General features: G+C 40.7%; 1 protein-coding gene across 1 annotated transcript in view; it reads left to right on the forward strand.

Annotated features, from left to right (window-relative positions):
• The first annotated feature begins 4,175 nt into the window (after nucleotides 1–4,175).
• Nucleotides 4,176–19,397, forward strand: part of LOC140736764 (bromodomain-containing protein 3-like) — an 86,515-nt gene continuing 71,293 nt past the window's right edge. Inside the window, exons 1-3 of the mRNA XM_073062665.1 lie at nucleotides 4,176–4,471; nucleotides 9,235–9,372; nucleotides 9,448–9,577. Of these exons, the coding sequence (XP_072918766.1) occupies nucleotides 4,268–4,471; nucleotides 9,235–9,372; nucleotides 9,448–9,577 (472 nt within the window). The 5' untranslated portion in view covers nucleotides 4,176–4,267. The remainder of the gene's footprint in view (nucleotides 4,472–9,234; nucleotides 9,373–9,447; nucleotides 9,578–19,397) is intronic.

Here is a 19,397-nt window from a genome sequence, read left to right on the forward strand (position 1 = left end):
TAAATATACGGTTGCCATTTCAGGCTGAGACCCTTGATCAGGAACATCAACTCTAGTCATTTCCATAGATGCTGCCTGACCAGCAGACCTCCAGTATTTTGTGTTTTGTTCTGGATTTCCAGCATCTACAGAATCTCTTGTAATTTTTTAATAATGGCTGCTGAGTGCATATAAGTTGAATGAGTGGGAAAGGGTCTGACAGATGGAGTGCAATTTTGGTAAATTGCATTTGGAAGGAGAAATTGAAGATTTTATTATTTAAATGGTAAAAGATTCCAGTATCCATTTGTACAGATGGACTTGAGAGTGCTTGTGCATGAATCCTAGAAGGTTGATTTGTGGATGCAACAGGTTGGTCTTCATTACTAGAAGGATTGAATTAAGATCAGGGAGGTTATACTGCAACTGTAGTGGGTATAAGTGAGGCTGCTTCTGGAGTACTGTATGCAATTCCAGTCTCAAGATTTTTATAGCCAAGGGTGATAATGGGGATACTACCTATTAAATGCTCCTGATGGTGTGCACATCAAATAGCTTCTGACAACCAAGTTCAGCTCCTGGCCTTCACATGTGGCTTAGCTACTAAGCACAGCAGAACCATTTCTACTGACAGGAGAAGGGGCAAAGGTGGGTTACTGGTGCCATAAAAACCACTTGCATTAGGCAGATGTGGCTCATCAGCCATGGTTGGCAGCTCTTCTAGGAGATGGAAAAACTCTGATCTCAAACCTCCGCTGCCTTGCGGCTATACCCACTCATGGGGAAGGCTATGGGAGTAAATCCCGAGCAGGAAAAATCTGGAGCTGGAGTCCCTAAGGCGGTCTTGCATTGAGTTCACTGTTAATTTGCAACTCCTGCGATACTGCTGGTATCAAACTGTATTGGTCTCTGCCGTTCCTTTGGGTTCATCAGATGCATGGAGAGGAGGAGCTTGCTACACGGGCAACAGCTTGCTCTCCATATCGTACTGCCCAGGCTTGTGCATCTAGGCAGCTAGGACATAATATCTATGGCCAACTCTGATTGACGGAGACCTCAGACACAGACTTAAGGAAAGATGTACTAACTTTGGGGGTGGTGATTCCAGAGATGAGGATGGGCCTGTGAGGAGAGATTAAGTTGCCTGGGACTACTCATTGGTATTCAGAAGAATGAGAAGAGATCTTACAGAAACAAAATTATGAAAGGGATAGATAAGATAAAAGCAGGAAAGTTGTTGACACTGGTAGATGAGACAGGTACTAGGGGACTTGGTCTCAAAATGGTCATGAGACAAGTACTATACCTAAAATGGATACACCCTATCCTCGTTATATGCAGGGGATACATTCCTCACAGTCAACGCATAGTATGAAACGCACAATGTGAATAATTATTTAAATGGAGAAAATAGGGATGTGTTCCAGGGGGCTTCCTAAATATGCTTTATCTGTAATTGACATTTTCATACCAATACAACACAAGTAGTACCACAAGGCAACATTTGTATTATGTTTCATCAATTTAAGATAATATTCAACATAATAATTCATAGAAAGTTAACATACTAGGGTGTATAGTACTCACCAGGTGTGTTCGCTCCAGGAGATGAGTGGTTGTTGTGGTGTTGGGAAGCTTTACATAGATGAGGTGGATGGTTGTGGGTCATCAGGATCATCAAGCACAGCAAGGGGTGAAGGAAGACTCACAGATCTTTCAGAACTGCCGGCAGCAGGAGATGACACCGATTTGAAGAAAGTAGTGAGGGTTGTTTGCTTGGCAGCATTTTGTTTTTCAGCATAAACTTGCTTGTAGGGAAAAAAGGGTTGACTGCAGGGAACAACTAAAATGCTGACTCCATTCTAAACTTCGGTCCACGTCCATCGCCATTTGCGCCAAGTGTTCCGACTTCCACCATTCCCTCACTGTTGGTAAATTCCCGGGATGTTCAAAATCGTCTGTTGCAGCATCTGAGCGATAGTTTGCCGTTTAAAAAAAAAAACGGAAAAAAAACCGCCATGAATGTAGATCACACCTTGGTTGAGTGGTTGAATCAGCGATGTTGTGTTAGGAGGCAGGAAACGCACTGTTACGTTAGGATGAATGCTGTTGAAATGTTTAGGATGGGCTGGCACATTGTCAAGCAACAAAAGAACTTTAAAGGCAAGATTCAGTTCCTGGCAGTAGTGTCCCAGAACTGTGTTACCTCCACCTAACACTGCCCTCTTTATAATTTCCAACATTTTTTCAAGTGTTAAAGTGGTTCTCTGCCACTTGGCTGATGGCCCAGGAATTGACATCGGACACTTAGGAGGCACAGTTAACTATTTCAAGCACAAAATCACTGCATCATAGGTTAAAAACTCAAAAGTTTAAGAGCGCAAGATCACACATCGACACACTGCCAAAACCAATGCGAGACTGGCGGTAGTGAGACTATGAGTCGCGCACACCTGACTTGTATTGGCGGGAAAGTGGTGCTTCTCATCCCAACAGTGAGACTGTGAGGCATGCGCATGTGACTTGTGTTGGCGGGAAAGCAGTGCTCCTCGCATAACTGAGTTTTGGACGCATATAAGGAGACGTTGGTAGAAATAGGTTCCTTGTTTAACTGTGAATCCGCATTACTGAAGATGCATATAACGAGGATAGGGTGTAATTCAACAAGATCTAATTCTATATTAACTCTTCGTCAGAATTTGTTTTGTGGCAGCAGCAAAGTGCAGGCAGAGCAAAATTGCAGTGAGTTACAATACAAATAGTGCAAAAAAGGAGTGAGGTATTGTTCATGGACCATTCATAAAGCTGATAGCAGAGGGGAAGAAGCTGTTCCCAGAATTTTGGGGGTCTTCATGCTCCGATACCAGCAGCCTGATGCTAGCAATGAGAAGAGAGCATGTCTGCATGGTGAGTGCCACCTTCTTGAGACAGTTTTTGAAAGATGCCTTTGATGGTGGGGAGGCTGATGCCCATAATGGAGCTGGCTGTCTACAACCCTCTGCAGCTTCTTTCAATCCTCTGCATTGGTACCTCCATACAAGATGATACCAGTCAGAATGCTCTCCATGGTACTTCCATTGAAATTTGCTAATCTGTGACATACCAAATCTCCTCAAACTCTGAATGAGGTATCACTGGTGCGCCTTCATTGTAATTGCATCAGTATGGTAGGCCCACAATAGATCCTTAGAGATGCTGATGCCCAGGAACCTGAAACTACACAAGCTTTCCACCAATGGCCCCTGAATTCGGATTGGTGAGTGTTTCTTGAATTCACCTTTTTGAAGTCTTCTGCTTGCAAATTTGACCTTTTCAAAGTAAATTGCTTCACTGTTTTCCAGGCTGAATTCCATCTGCCACTTCTCAGCCCAGCTCCGTATCCTGTCGATATCCCATTGCAACCTACCACTCCACCAACCTCCGTGTCATCTGCAAACTTACTAACCCACCCTTTCACTTCTTCATCCAAGTCACTATAAAAATCACAAAGGGCAGGGGTCCTGGAACAGATTCCCATGAAACTCCAATGGTCACTAACCTCCAAGCAGAATAAGGTGCATCTGCAACCAACCTCTGTCTTCTATGGACAAGCCAGTTCTGTTTCCACACAGCCAAGCTTTTCTGGATCCCATACCTCCTGACCTTCTGAAAGGGCCTACCATGGGGAATCATATCAAATGCTTTACTAAAATCCCCATACACCACATCTAGTGCTCTACCTTTATCAATTTGTATTGTCGCACCCTTAACAAATTCAATGAGGATGCAAGCAGTCCAGGCCAGGTGACTTTTTTAAGCTTTTTTTCTTACCCCAGTTGTTTGCCTAACAGTATATCTCAAGCGATCATAATGGTATTTAAATCCACCTCAATATTGTTCCATATTAATGGGATGCTTACAGGATTTTCAGCCTTTAAAATTTCTGATTTCTCCAAAAGGACAAAAGCAAAATGCCTTTTTAAAAAAAAAAAAATTGTGTTTTGGCATTTTCATCATTGCTATAAATTGAAACTGTTGCTGAAGCTTGTTTAATATCCAGTGGTAATTCTGTAATTTTAGTATTTATGCAACCATGATTTCAGTGCTAGTTGAGGCTATTAATTTGAGATGTAGTATTTATTTGCATTTTATTTTCTAAACTGCTTAGTTTCAACAATTGCTATGATTCTAAATCTGTACTGTTCACATTTAGCAGATACCTTATGAAGTAATGGGTTTAATAAATGGCCAAGGTCATCGAATGGAAATGTAGGCAAAAACTATTGGCTTTGAAGAACTTAAATTCAAAATGACATCAACTGAAGATAAAAGGGCTATGCATGAGTATACGCTTGTGAATCCACAGCCACCAGTATACTGTGATCCAAGTAAACCTAGCCGCATGACAAATCAGCTGCAATATTTGCAGAACGTGGTGGTTAAAGCTTTATGGAAACACCATTTTGCATGGCCATTCCAGCAACCTGTTGATGCTGTGAAGCTAAACCTGCCTGTAAGTATATTTTTATCTGTTCACAACACTCTTACACCATCCTGTTTTATTCAGCAGCCACAATTAACAAGCTGCTCAGTACATCAGTCATGAGGTTGAAGATGAAACATTTGAACTGTATCTATAACAAAATTAAACTGTTTTATTTTGGGTATATGGGCAGGCTGTCTTTGTAGCAATTGTAAGTAATACTGGCAGCAGACACCAATGTAGTAAATACTATATAATAAAACTATCTGCGCAAGCATTTTACACTTGTGGGTACCCACTACCATGGTGCTGATAGGATTTTCTTGCGGATTTTAAATTTTTGTCCATTGTTCTTTCTAATTGTCTTCGATGAGCAAGTTTTGCACAAGTTAATTCTTTCTCTGAAAGAAGAATTGACCTGCATGGTGAGGTAGAGCACTTCAAATGTTAGAAGACTTTGAAAGTTCATTGCCTTATTTGATTGTTGGATAAGTGTGGGCAGCAGGAATTCTGAAAACAAACCTGAACATAGGAGTCAATTTGAGCCAATGTTAATTGAAGCCATAGGGTATTGCTGCAATTCTATAAAAATGCAGGCTAGGTCACACTGGGAATATTGTGTTTAGTTTTGGTTGCCTCATGATAGGAAGGATGTGGAAGCTTCAGTAAGGGTGCTGAGAAGATTTACGAAAAGCTGCCTGGATTAGACAACATGAGTTGTGAAAATAGCTTGAGCAAGCTAGGGCTTGATAGAGGGGTACAAGATGATAAAAGGCCATAGACATTTACCCAGAATGGAAATGAGCACATCATTTAAAGGTGATTGGAGGAAAGTGTTGGGGAGATGTCAGAGGTAGGTTTTTTTTAAACACTGAGAGGTAAGTTTTTAACAGAGTGGTGAGTGCTTGGAATGCCCTGCCAGGGTGGTGGTAAAGGCAGATACATTAAGGGCATTAAGAAACTTAGGGTGGTTGCTATGTCAGAGGGAAGAGTTAGATTGATCTTAGTTTGCCAGCAACTTTACACAGTTCTTTTGACTTTGGCTGCAGTGGAAATAACACCACAATTTGAAAAATTTATCCATAGACACTTTATTCCTCTCTGATACTTGACATCATTTAAACAATCTATACAGTAGCATGCAAAAGTTTGGGCACCCCGGTCAAAATTTCTGTTACTGTGAATAACTAAGTGAGAAAAAGATGACCTGATTTCCAACAGGCATAAAATTAAAGATGACACATTTCTTTAACATTTTAAGCAAGATTACTTTTTTATTTCCATCTTTTACAGTTTCAAAATAACAAAAAAAGCAAAAGGGCCCGAAGCAAAATTTTGGGCACCCTGCATGGTCAGTACTTGGTAACACTCCCTTTGACAAGTATTACAGCTTGTAAACACTTCTGTAGCCAGCTAAGAGTCTTTCAATTCTTTGGGGGATTTTCACCCATTCTTCCTTGCAAAAGTCTTCTAGCTCTGTGAGATTCTTGGGGCATCTAGATAGATAGATAGATACTTTATTCATCCCCATGGGGAAATTCAACTTTTTTTCCAATGTCCCATACACTTGTTGTAGCAAAACTAATTACATACAATACTTAACTCAGTAAAAAAAATATGATATGCATCTAAATCACCATCTCAAAAAGCATTAATAATAGCTTTTAAAAAGTTCTTAAGTCCTGGCGGTAGAATTGTATAGCCTAATGGCATTGGGGAGTATTGACCTCTTCATCCTGTCTGAGGAGCATTGCATCGATAATAACCTGTCACTGAAACTGCTTCTCTGTCTCTGGATGGTGCTATGTAGAGGATGTTCAGAGTTATCCATAATTGACCAATCTTGCATGCATTGCTCTTTTGAGGTCTCTCTACAGATTTTCAATGATGTTTAGGTCAGGGGACTGTGAGGGCCATGGCAAAACCTTCAGCTTGCGCCTCTTGAGGTAGTCCATTGTGGATTTTGAGGTGTGTTTAGGATCATTATCCTGCTGTAGAAGCCATCCTCTTTTCATCTTCAGCTTTTTTTTTTTACTGACGATGTGATGTTTGCTTCCAGAATTTGCTGGTATTGAATTGAATTAATTCTTCCCTCTACCAGTGAAGTGTTCCCTGTGCCGCTGGCTGCAACACAAGCCCAAAGCATGATTGATCCACCCCTGTGCTTAACAGTTGGAGAGGTGTTCTTTTCATGAAATTCTGCACCTTTGTTTTTCTCCAAACATACCTTTGCTCATTGCAGCCAAAAAGTTCTATTTTAACTTCATCAGTCCACAGGACTTGTTTCCAAAATGCATCAGGCTTGTTTAGATGTTCCTTTGCATACTTCTGATGCTGAATTTTGTGATGAGGATGCAGGAAAGGTTTTCTTCTGATGACTCTTCCATGAAGGTCATATTTGTGCAGGTGTCGCTGCACAGTAGAACAGTGCACCACCACTCCAGAGTCTCCTAAATCTTCCTGAAGGTCTTTTGCAGTCAAACGGGTTTTTGATTTGCCTTTCTAGCAATCCTATGAGTAGTTCTCTTGGAAAGTTTTCTGGGTCTTCCAGACCTCAACTTGACCTCCATCATTCCTGTTAACTGCCATTTCTTAATTACATTACGATCTGAGGAAACGGCTACCTGAAAATGCTTTGCTATCTTCTTGTAGCCTTCTCCAGCTTTGAGGGCATCATTTATTTTAATTTTCAGATTGCTAGGCAGTTACTTAGAGGAGCCCATGGCTACTGATTGTTAGGACAAGGTTTGAGGAGTTAGGGTATTTATGAAGCTTTGAACTTTGCGTCACCTGGCCTTTCCTAACAATGACTGTGAACAAGCCATAGCCCTAGCAAGCTAATTAAGGTCTGAGACCTTGGTAAAATTTATCTGAGAGCTCAAGTCTCTTGGGGTGCCCAAACTTTTGCATGGTGCTCCTTTCCTTTTTTCCATTCTAAAATTGTACAAAACAAAAACAATACACTAATCTTGTTTAAAATGTTGAAAAGAATATTTCATCTTTAACTTTATGACTTTTGGAGATCAGTTCTTCTTCTACTCACTTAACTATTCACAGTAACAAATTTTGACCAGGGGTGCCCAAACTTTTGCATGCCACAGTATTGGAAATTTTCTATAACCTTGATTTTAAAAACAGCTATTCTTTATGGGGGAATTCAAGGGTGAGTTCACTTTATTGAAAAGATGGTGGTGGGCCTTGATGTATTGCAGATATAATTGGAATAAATTCTGATGTTGTGCAAGAGTAAACCAGAGTTGAAAGTTCCAGGTTTGATTTGTCAAGGATGTCATCATATTATTGAATTTTGTAACTAATATGACAACTTTCTAATCAAATTATTACCATTATCCATTTTTTTATATTAAAAAAAATCTCATAAGTGCTCCCAATGGTGGATTTGAATTTGTGTTCTCTGTGTAATTAGTCTAGATCCATACATTATCTTTTGCAGAAATATATAGCTAATTTACTCCACCATGGGTGCAGTGGCATCTGCACTGGCACCGGAGGTGAGCGGATCTGGGTTCAAATTTGGCCAGCTCCTTGCACGCTCTCTATTCGTGCTGGGTTGAGCATTGAGCTAGCAACTTAGCCTTATTTTTAAAAAAAACAATAGACAAATGTGAAAGAAATGGCAAGGTTGCTGCCCGATGCGCCACATGGCACAAAGAACAACAACAACTCTACCAAAATCTGGTCTTATCACTTTTTAATCTGCACTTATTTGTTAGCATGTGCACTTCCAGGAAATATTTCAATCCAGACATCCAGTAAATTGGACTACTGCTGCGAATACTGGAATTCTGAAATAAAAATTGCAATATTGAGCATGTCGGGTTGCCTCTGAGTGGTTGCGAGATGGGTGGAGAGTTATATTTGAAATCTTTGAAAGTATTCAGTTTTCGTTTCAAAATGTATTTCTGTAATCTGGTTTATATTGTCACATTTTGTTTTCTCAACATTATGGACACATTTTCCTCAATCCAGACCCATTACTTTATCATTGGTAAGCATTAGGATGCCTTTCATAATTTCTACATTTCAGAAGTTCTTGTTGTACTGAAACATGAACGGTGCTTACTGAAATTGAGACTCCTCTTTTTCTCTTATTAGGGAGAGCCTGTGGTATATTGAATTACTGGGTTAATGAGTGGTCATTGGGGTACTGCAAGTCTGTGTCTTTAATGATGCTTTGCTGCGCGCTTGAGTGCTCGGTGGGGGTGCCAATGCTTTTGCTGGTGGGGAAGGGGGGATTGTTACTTTGCTGTTGCTTGCGCGTGGGAGGGGAGAGCTGAGGTGGGGGGCTTTGGGGTTCTAACATTTTACTGTCATTCTTTGGGGTACTTCCCTGTTTTCGTGGATGGTTGCAAAGAAAAAGAATTTCAGGATGTATATTTTATACATTTCTCTGACATTAAATGTACCTTAGAAACCTTTGATCAAAATTATTTTGCATTCCCTCCTACTTTTTGAGATTCCATTTTCATTTCCTGATGTCTTGGTACTGCATTCTACTTGATAAGTCCTCCTTTTTTAAAAAAAAACCATGTTGCATCATCATGTGGAAAATTAAAATGTTTGAATTATTATTTTCATCATATGTTGAGTGAAATTCAAATTTTATATTTGGATAATAAACATCAAAGATTTGTAGTTTAACTTGTTTGGGATGTTTTTGAGTTGTATTTTCTTAATCTAAAGACTGTACTGTTAAATTGATGAACTAATAAATGGAGAAAAAATAACTAAAACTGGTTCCAATCTCAACATCAATGTTTTCTTCCTCTCAGGATTATTATCAAATAACGAAGAAACCAATGGATCTGGGTACAATCAAAAAACGCTTGGAAAACAAATATTATTGTAAAGCAATGGAGTGTATAGAAGACTTAACTACAATGTTTACCAACTGTTACGTATATAATCGGGTATGAAATTACTTAATTTGTTCTGTGAAAGTTTTAATGGTTTGATTGTTATCAATATAACCAATGTTTTTGTAGCCAGGTGATGATATAGTTCTAATGGCACAAACATTAGAGAAGCTATTTTTACAGAAGGTGGCAAAAATGCCTCAAGAGGAAATAGAACTTCCAGTGGCTAATAAAAAAGCAACTCATGGAAAAGGATCAGGTAATCAGCTGGATATATTTCTCATCTTATGTATAGCATTGTAACTGTACATTGGTGGAAAGAAAGGTGACAGTTTTTTTCTATAGTATAGTCTCAGTCTGGTAAGATTTCCAAAATTATTACAAAGCTCATAGGATGTGTATCATTGAAAATCTCAGGCACAAACTCCTGAGTGAGGCTGACTGATTTAGTAGTTTCCCCCCATCATCTAAAGACTCAGAGATTGGGCGTTGTTGAGATAGAAATGACAATAGATAACAAGACCTACTGAGTGCTTCCAACAATTCTCTTTGTTTTAGATTTACTATTTTCTGTTATCAAATATGTAATGGTCTGAGTTACCTAAAATGATGAAAGCAGTTGATGTGTCAATTAGAACATCTTTGTTGAATTATAAGTAGATCATTGGGTTGACGTCAAATAGTATCACCTCATTTTGGAGCTGGGTTTCCCAACTTTTTTTTATGCCATGGACCAATGCTGTTAGCCAAGGATGCCAGGTTCCAAACCATTGTTTTAAAGGAATCTGAGAATTTATCAAGAAACTGATAAGGCAGGACAATGGAGGGGGAGTTGTATATTCCTGGAGAAATCTTCATTGTTTCAACTGCAGGAAATTTTTAAAATGTTATAATTGTAATCTTCACAATGGTATTATTAAATGCTACATCACCTTGAACACTTGCAGCGTGTTTGATAACCAAAGGTCCACTTGTGAAAAACCCGGGTTTCAACTTGAGCTTTCTATTTTTGTGCTTGCTGTCTTTCCAATTTGCAGGATAGTGGGACTAATTTTAATTTCATCCAGTTAAGTGTGAGATGTGACACTCTGGGAGGACTAATAAAGATAATAAGAGTTAGCAAAGCAATAGAAAAAATCCTTTTAATAGAGCAATTTTGAGAAAGATGAGAAGCCATTCCTGGCATCATACTGAATGCTACACTAATGATTGATGTTATTGTGTGGGTGAGATGGTGGTGTTAAACAGGAGTCACCTACATTTTTTTTGCACCGCGGACTGATTTAATATTGATAATATTCTTGTGGACCGGCCGACTGCAATATAATTGGAAAGTTAACTGTAAGTCACTTATAAGTGGCTAATACACTCAATTTCATTTCTAAAAGGGTTTATTGAACGAATTTAATATTAAACACACAGCGCATATTTTCCTCGTATGAACATATAAAATCATTGCAACACGCCAGTGAAGGGACAAGGTAAGGGCCGGAGGTCCCCGTTCTGGGGCCGCGGCGGTCGCAGTCTGAAGAGAGCAACCGAGCGAGGAGTGCAACAGGATGCGCGCACGCTCACCCCCCCCCCCCCCCCAATAGGTAGGTAGGATCTATCGGCTGACAAAAGTTTGGCTCGAGGGATGACTTTCAGTAGATCGCAGCGAGGTAGCTGCTCTGCTACTTACGGAGCCCTGAGCCCAAGTTAGGTTGTCTGCGAATATTTTAGCACTGGGTTCCCCACGAACATTCGGTGTGCTAAACAGGTTTAGAGGCGGTACCCATCTGTCCGCGCTCCAGGCCAGTAGTAACAGCACTTCTCGTCGGCTGGTTACCCGAGGCCAACCAGTGATCCCTGGTGCGAGGTTATCACTGCATTTAGGCAACTGGTGACCTCACGTGGGTAATGACTTTGCGTGTGTAATGACCTTGCGTGCGTTCAAGTTCAACAGTGGGCGTGACGGAATGAGGAAAGGTGCAGCTGACTCGTATCATTTCATATCGCCAAATCATATCGTTTCCTCGCGGCCCAGTAGCACATGCTTTGCGGCCCAGTGGTTGGGGACCACTGGTGTTAAAGATTACATGTACTTAGAGCAGTACAGTGTGGGACAGGCTATTCAGCCCACAATGTGCTAATCTTAATAACTTTGGGCTACCAACTGTTGAGGTTAAGTGGCTAGAAAGGGAGGAGAGGCTGAGAGTAATATTTTTCCAAAGGAGGGGCATGGGTTTGTTTGTTCCAATGGTTTTATTGATGGGTTGGTTTTATTATTGTTATAGGAAGCTGTGAAGTTTTTTATTTCATCATGCATTTCTGCTTAAGGATTCAAAGCACTGTCTATATCCCTTTTAACTCTTATGCTACCCTCAAAAGATGGATCTAATTGAAACAATAAGCATGTCAATGCTTTTGATGTTTGTGGCTTTCACTGTCCTGTTAAGCATCGAGATCTGGATTTCAGCCTCGTTTTTGTGTTTAATTGATTCCTTAGACGATTACTACTTCTGGCCCTGTCACTTGTGAAAATGCTATTCCCTTCTCTCAGTTCCTCTGTCTCTACCACATCTGTTCTCAGGGCAAGGCTTTCCATTCCAGAATGTTTGAGATGTCCTTCTTCAAGAAACAGCATTCCCTTTTTCCACTATTGATGCTACCTGAATCTCCTCCAGTTCCTGGACATCTGCACTCACTCCACCTCCTGGCCACCATAACAGGTTTAGAGTTCCCCTTGTCCTTACCTACCCCATGAGCCTCCACATTCAGCACCTAATTATCAGTAACTTCCACTATCTTCAATGAAGTCCTACTACTAAGCACGTTTTCCTCCCCTCCCCACCCCATGCTCTCTGCAGGGATGGCTCTCTACATAATTCCTATGTCCTCTCAACCAAACCCAATCCCTCCAGGTACTTAACCCTGTAAGGAAGACGAGCGCTACAGCTGCCCCTCCCTCACCACTATATAGGACCCCATTTAATCCTTCCTGCCGATGCGACACTTCACCTCTGACTCTGTCAGGGCGGTATCCGGTGCTTGATAGATTGGGGCACTTCTTTGTTGAGAACCTTCACCCCATCTGCCATAAAAAGGTGGGCTTTGCCTATTGGCATCCATTTTACTTCCACTGCCCATTCCCATTCTGACAAGCTGTTCTGTGGTACCCTGTACTGCCACAATAAGGCTACTCCCAGATTGGAAAAGCAACACTTCATTCCATATGGATAGCCTCCAACCTGGTGGCATGAGCATCAATTTCTCTAACCTCATTAATTTCTCTCCCCTTCCCCTTCTCTTTTCCATTCCCCATTCTGGCTCTCTGCTTACCTGCCCATCACCTCTCCTCTGGTGCCCTACTTCAAATTTTCCCAGAGTCCTCTATCCTCTCCTGGCAGATTCCTCCTTCTTAAACTCTTTGCCTTTTCAACCTATAATCTTCATTATGAAACCACAGAGCCCTCTGAGTTGCCTTGCAGCAGGTTCTTGCTTTCTGTTCCTTAAAAATGATTCTCAGACCATTAAAAAAAAGTCTTCACCAGCTGCCCAACTGCGTCACCTCATGCTGCATTATATAGCTTTAAAAACTTTGTGAGATGATTGAACCACCTGCTGCTAACTCTGTGTTCTTTTTGCTTGTCACCAGCCCTGTACTGTCTCCGTGCAATTCTGTAATCTTGCTTGAATGCAAGATCTACAGGAAAATTTTCTTAATGCCCTCTATTCGCAAACCTGTATCTCTTTCCATTTTCACCTTAGTTTTTCCACAATATGGCACATTTCAGACCTCTCAAAGCTACAGTTGAACGAGTTTCTTTTGCTTTAGAATTGATTAAATGAATGGTTGACTCATTAACCATACACAACCTGTTGACCATGGCTTCACTTAAGCTACTAGCTAGTTTATCTAAGATTTCCACTGTATAAACTTATGTCGGCACCCCTTATATTTTCAGTGGTTCACTTGTTAAAAATACCAAAACGTAGACTAACATGCTAATTTTGAATGCAAGGTTCACCCAATGCTTACTGAGATAGATGATGAAATATTGCAATGCAGATGCTCACACATGATCAGCATGCATTTTCAGAATCAGAACCAGGTTTATTATCACCGGCCTGTGTCGTGAAATGTGTTGCTCTTTTCAAGGTGTTACAAATCTTTTTGATGGCTTTAAGAAACTTCAACATGGGGATCTGAGGGCGTCCTTGTGAGTGAGTGGATAATGAAGATGGACTTTAATCTTGCAAAATTAATCCAAATTTCTTTCTCTTCATTATCCTTGGTCTCTTACAAATGTTTATTTCCTAAATGTTGCAAGAGCTCCAACAAATAAAGATACCCTACTTAACTTTCCAGGTCAGTGAATAGAAATGACCTCAGTTTAAGCCATTGGTAGAGTCATAGGACACTGTCACTCAGAAACAGGCCATTTCACTGATCTGCTCCATGCCAAACTATTAATCTGCTTAGTCCCATTAACCTGCACCCGGACTAAAATTGCTAATCTAGTTCACCACATTATCATCCAGATTATTGATATAGATGCCAAGCAATGATGGACCCAGCACCGATCCCTGCAGCAATACACTAGTCACAGGCCTATAGTCAACAAGGCAACCACTCTCTGACTTCTCCCTTGAAGCCAATGTCTAATGCAATTTACTACCATGTCTACAATGCCAAGTGACTGAACCTTCTTCACCAATCTCCCTTACAGAACCTTGTCAAAAGACCTTGCTAAAGTCCTTGTAGACAACATCCACTGCCTTGAATTTATCAATGTTCCTGGTAACTTCCTCAAAAAAGCTCTATAAGATTGGTTAGACACAATCTACACTTACAACCATGTTGACTGCCCCTAATCTGTACCTGTCTATCCAAATAGTTTGCATCCAGTCCTTTTAATTACATTCTAATAACTTGCACATGATTGATGTCAGGTTTGCCACTGTATATAATTTCCTGGCTTATTCTTGGAGCTTTCTTGAACAACTTCAGCCATCCTTCAATCCTCCAGCACACCACCCTTGACTAAGGATGTTTTAAATACCTCTGCTTAGGCCCCAGGGATTTATCCACCCTAATTTGCCTCAAGACAGCAAATATCTCCTCCTCTGTAATCTGTAATAGGGTCCATGACCTCACTCCTTGACCTCACTTCTGTAGATGGTGTCCATCTCCCAAGTATAGATGTAAAAAAAAAAAAAATCCCCATCTCTTTCTGCTCTGTGCATAGATGACCACTCTGATCTTCCAGAGGACCAATCTGTCCCTTGCCTTTTGCTCTTAACATATCTGTAGAAACCCTTGGGGTTCACCTTCATGTCTGAGCAACCACCTGCCCTCTTTTATGAACCCTTTGGTGTTACTCAGGTAAAATGTCCTGGACCCCTACTCTTTTCCTTATACATGCTCCCCTTAGGAGGCATGATTAGAGAGTATATTGAATTGACTTCATTACATAGAAACACAGTGCAGGCCCTGTGGCCCACAAAGTTGTGTCGAACATGTCCTTACTTACATCCTTCATATACACGAGGAGCAAAAAATCTCATCAATTCCTCAATAAGCGCTATTTCCACAGATATGCAGATGACATCATTGTATATCTCGGATAAGCCTGAGGATGATAACACCCTGTCCTTTTTGACTTCTGGTATGGCTGCAATAACCAAATGGATGAGCAAAAGTTTTTTCAAACTAAATGAAGATAAAACTGAAATACTTTTGGTTGGTTCCAAAGCCAAAATAGATCAACTACTTGATAAACTTGGGAAATTGGCTCCCCTTGTAAAATCAGAAATAACCTGCTTGGGAGTTATTTTTGATTCAGGGTTGAATTTTAAATCTCACTTAAAGAAAGTGACCAGAGTAGTATTTCTACACTTAAGAAATATTGCAAAGGTGTATTTGTTTCTGTCATGTAATGATGCTGAAAAACTAATTAACGTCTTTATATTGAATAGACTAGATTACTGCAGTGCAGTTTTTAATGGCCTTCCAAGCAATCAATTGACCAACTTCAACTCATTCAGAATACCGCTGCTAGACTTGTAACCAAATTTAGGGTGAGGCAGCATATCACTCCTGTACTAGCTATACTGCATTGGCTTCCTGTATCTTTAAAAATTGATTTTAAAGTTCTCTTACTTGTGTTTAAAGCTCTTAGTGGTCTGGGACTGGAGTACATTATAGAACTATTTTCCTTTTGTAATCCTGCTCGAGCTCTCAGGTATTCATCCGTTGGTCTCTAAATTTAATCTCCCTGAAAAGGTAATTGGCAGGTCAGCTTCTTTGAACTACACTCTTAAACTAGAATTCAACACCTAAAACTACAAGGGATGCAGACTCAGTTGATGCTTTTAAACAGATCAAAAGCTACTGATCTTTTTAACCTTTTAACAAAAATCTTCTTGTCCTTTTTTTATTTTAATTTTTTTATTTTGTTTTCATATTTGTACTTTTATCCCATTGTAAAGCACTTTGAACTATATCATCCGTATGAAAAGTGCTCTATAAATTTATTATTATTTTAACCGTCCGGATTTTCTTAAGTGTCTTCATGCATTTCTTGTAGTCCTCATACCTCATTTGTTCTGACATGCCTATACCTGCTTTATTTTTCTTAACTGGGAGTGGTAGTGCAGATAAGCTCCCAGTACCTATAAAGTGCTCCAAATTGCATGTGACTCTGACAGCCTCTGACAACCAAGTCCAACTCTTGGCCTTCACGTGTGGCTTAGTTACTAGACCCGGCAGAACTACTGACGAGAAGAGGCAAAGGCGGACCACTGGCACCTCAAAACCAGTTGCTTTGGGCAGGTGGGGTTTGTCAGCCTTGGATGGCGACCCACCTAGGAGAAGGAAAACTCTGATTTTTAAACCCCCACTGTCTTGTGGCCATACCCACCCATGAGAAAGGCTTCAGGAGTAAACCCCGAGGAAGAAATCTGAAGCCGGGGTCCCTAAGGCAGTTTGATGTTGTTTACAACTTCACACTGGCAATCTCTGCAATGATACTGGTGCCAAGCTGTATCGGTGCTTGTCCTTCCCTTGGACTACATCAGTGACGTGGAGAGGGGGAACCCACTGCATGGGCAACAGCCGGCTCTTCAAATCTTCCCGTCTGGGCTTGTGAGCTGGAGAGGACACAGTCCACCAGAGGCACAAACCCATGATCTCCTGGGATTGACAGCTGCCTACTGCTTTTTTAACCAAAGCCTCAATATTTCTCAAAAACTAAGGTGCCCTAAACCTGTTATCCTTGCCTTTTATTCTGACAGGAACATACAAACTATGTATTCTCAAAATTTCACTTTTGAAGGTCTCCCACTTACCAAGTACAGCTTTGGCAGAAAACAACCTCTCCCAATCCACAATTACTAGATTCTGTCTGATACCACCAAAATTGGCCTTTCACCAATTTAGAAACTCAACCCGAGGACCAGGCCTATCCTTTTCCATAATTACCTTGAAAGTAATGACATTATGATCACTAGATGCAAAGTATTCCCCTAAGCAAAATTTTGTCACATGACCCACCTCATTCCTTAATAGGGGATCAAGTATTGCACACTCTCTTGTTTATTAGTAATGCAACCCCCTCCCCCTTTAACTCCTCCTGCTCTATCACATCTAAAACAATGGAAGCCCAGAACACTGAGCTGCCAGTCCTGCTCCTCTTGCAACTGTCTCACTAATGGCTACAATGTCATAATGCCACATGGTGATCCAGGTGCTAAGCTCATCTGCCGTTCCTACAATATTCCTTGCATTGAAATATATGCAGCTAAGGATGTTTGTCCCACCATATTTAACCCTTTTCCTGTTTCCTGTTAGGGTATTAGTTTCCTGTTAGGATATTAGTCTTCCAGTTCAAATGCAAGCTGTCCGTTCTGTTCAGATCCCACCTTCCCTGAAAGAGATTGCTGGATCAATGATCCAACAATCTGAAGCCCTCCCTCCTCCTGCTTCTCAAACTGTGATCTTCCTATTTCTAGACTCACTAGCATGGCATGGATAGCAATCCTGAGATCACAACCCTGGAGTTCCTGTCCTTTAACTTAGCACCTAACTCCCTGAACTCACTCTGTAGGACCTCATCACCCTTCCTACCCATGTCATTGGTACCATTGTGGATCTTGACCTCTGGTTGTTCACCCTTCCATTTAAGAATGCTGAGGACTTGATCAGAGATGTCCCTGACTCTGGCACCCAGGAGGCAACATACCATCCGGGAATCTTGTTCTCATCCACGGAACCTCCTTCCTGTTTCCCTAACCAATGAATCTCCTATCACTACAGCATATCTCTTCCCTTCTGAGCCACAGACCCAGACCCAGACTCAGTGCTGGAGACCTGACTGCTGTGGTTTTCCTCTGCTAGGAGGACCTCCACAGTAGGTAGGGTGCCAACACCCCCACAGTATCCAAAGCAGTATTCCTGTTGTTGAGAGGAACAGCCACGGGGTATTATGCACTGGCTGCCTGTACCCTTTCTCCTTCCTGATGGTCACCCTGTGATCTGCACTTTGGGTGTAGTCATCAGGGCACTGAAGGCCTCTCTGCCTTCCCACATCCCACAAGAGGAGCATTTCATTATCCTGCCTGGCATCTTCACTGCTCCAAATGTGCAATAAGAATTAAAGAATAAACATTGAAGAAAAATATCTACCTATGGCCTATGCATCTCCTTGTCAAAGCCTCAACTCCCCACTCTAACACTGGCCCACTCATTCAATGGCAGCTCTGCTTAAACCTGACTTTTATTCAATCTTGTCAAGTTTCTAATTATGCACAATCTGATGCCCCCCTGGGAACAGTGGCATACAAAAAATGCGCTGGCTACCCCCTGCTCGCTTCTTTTAACCTCTTCCTCCCTCCACTCAATTCAATATCTCCTCAGGAACTGTGGCATGCAAAAGGTAGTCTCTTGTTATTTTCTGCTACATGTACATAAGAACTAAAAACTATGGCACACAAAGCACATCATAGGCCTGACTGATCTATGCTGGTATATAAGGTCTAGATGTACTTTTTTAGTTCTCTTTCTATTCCTTTTAACCTTGTGCTCTTAACTTGACTTCTCATTTAATGCATCTTATTGATCCTCACAACTCCCATATGATTAAGTTTCACCTCAGAATCATTCTCTTTGTAGCTTTCTACAATAGCTTATTATTATGGTAGCCTTTTATGTTCTCAATTTTGTTGGTGTACTTATGTATGTGATTTTTAAATTAAAACATGCCCTAAATTGCTCATAATATTCTATCTTTAACATGATCACTTTTTGTGTAAAATTGGATAATTACTGCACTTATCTCGGACTTGTGTCCTTTTCCTGGCCTGTTGTGGACAAAAGATTGTGGAGTTGAAGACAACATGGCCCAAATGCCACAGTAACATCTAATTTTTGCACTACTATTACTATATATTACATTGAAAAGTATTGAGAACTTCAGATATTTGTTAACCCATGATTGTTATTCAATCAGAATTGAGAATTATGCAATATAAATGGGAAGACCACTTAGATTATAATCAATGTGCAAGTTTCTTGGCCAAAGGTGCCTAAAAGAATTTCCCACACTGTTTGCAAATGCCTCTTTTTGTAGAAAGCATCCTGTCTGGATTCAGAACAGCTTAGTTATGACAACATGCTCTGCACATGACAGCAAGAAATTGTGTAATTGTGGCCACAGCTTGGCACATCACAGGGACCAGTTTCCCCTCTATGGGTCCTGTCTCTGTAAAACAGGCAGCATAATCAAAGACCTTGATTATCAACCTATTATCAAGGTTATATCAAGATAATCAACCTACCTTGGATGTTCTCTCTTCTCCCTTCTCCCATTAGGATTAGGCAGAAGATATAAAAGCCTGACAGGTCAAGGACAACTTCTATCACACTATTATCAGACTATTGAGCAGTCTTCTTGTACAATAAGATGGATTCTTGGCCTCACAATCTATCTTGTTATGATCTTACACTTTATCATTTACCTACAATGCACTTTTTTTTGGTAGTTTTTGCATCCTATTCTGCATTGTTGTTTTACCTTAACGCACTGTGCAATGATTTG

This window comes from Hemitrygon akajei, chromosome 12 (assembly GCF_048418815.1).
Source record: "Hemitrygon akajei chromosome 12, sHemAka1.3, whole genome shotgun sequence".
Lineage (NCBI taxonomy): Eukaryota > Metazoa > Chordata > Chondrichthyes > Myliobatiformes > Dasyatidae > Hemitrygon > Hemitrygon akajei.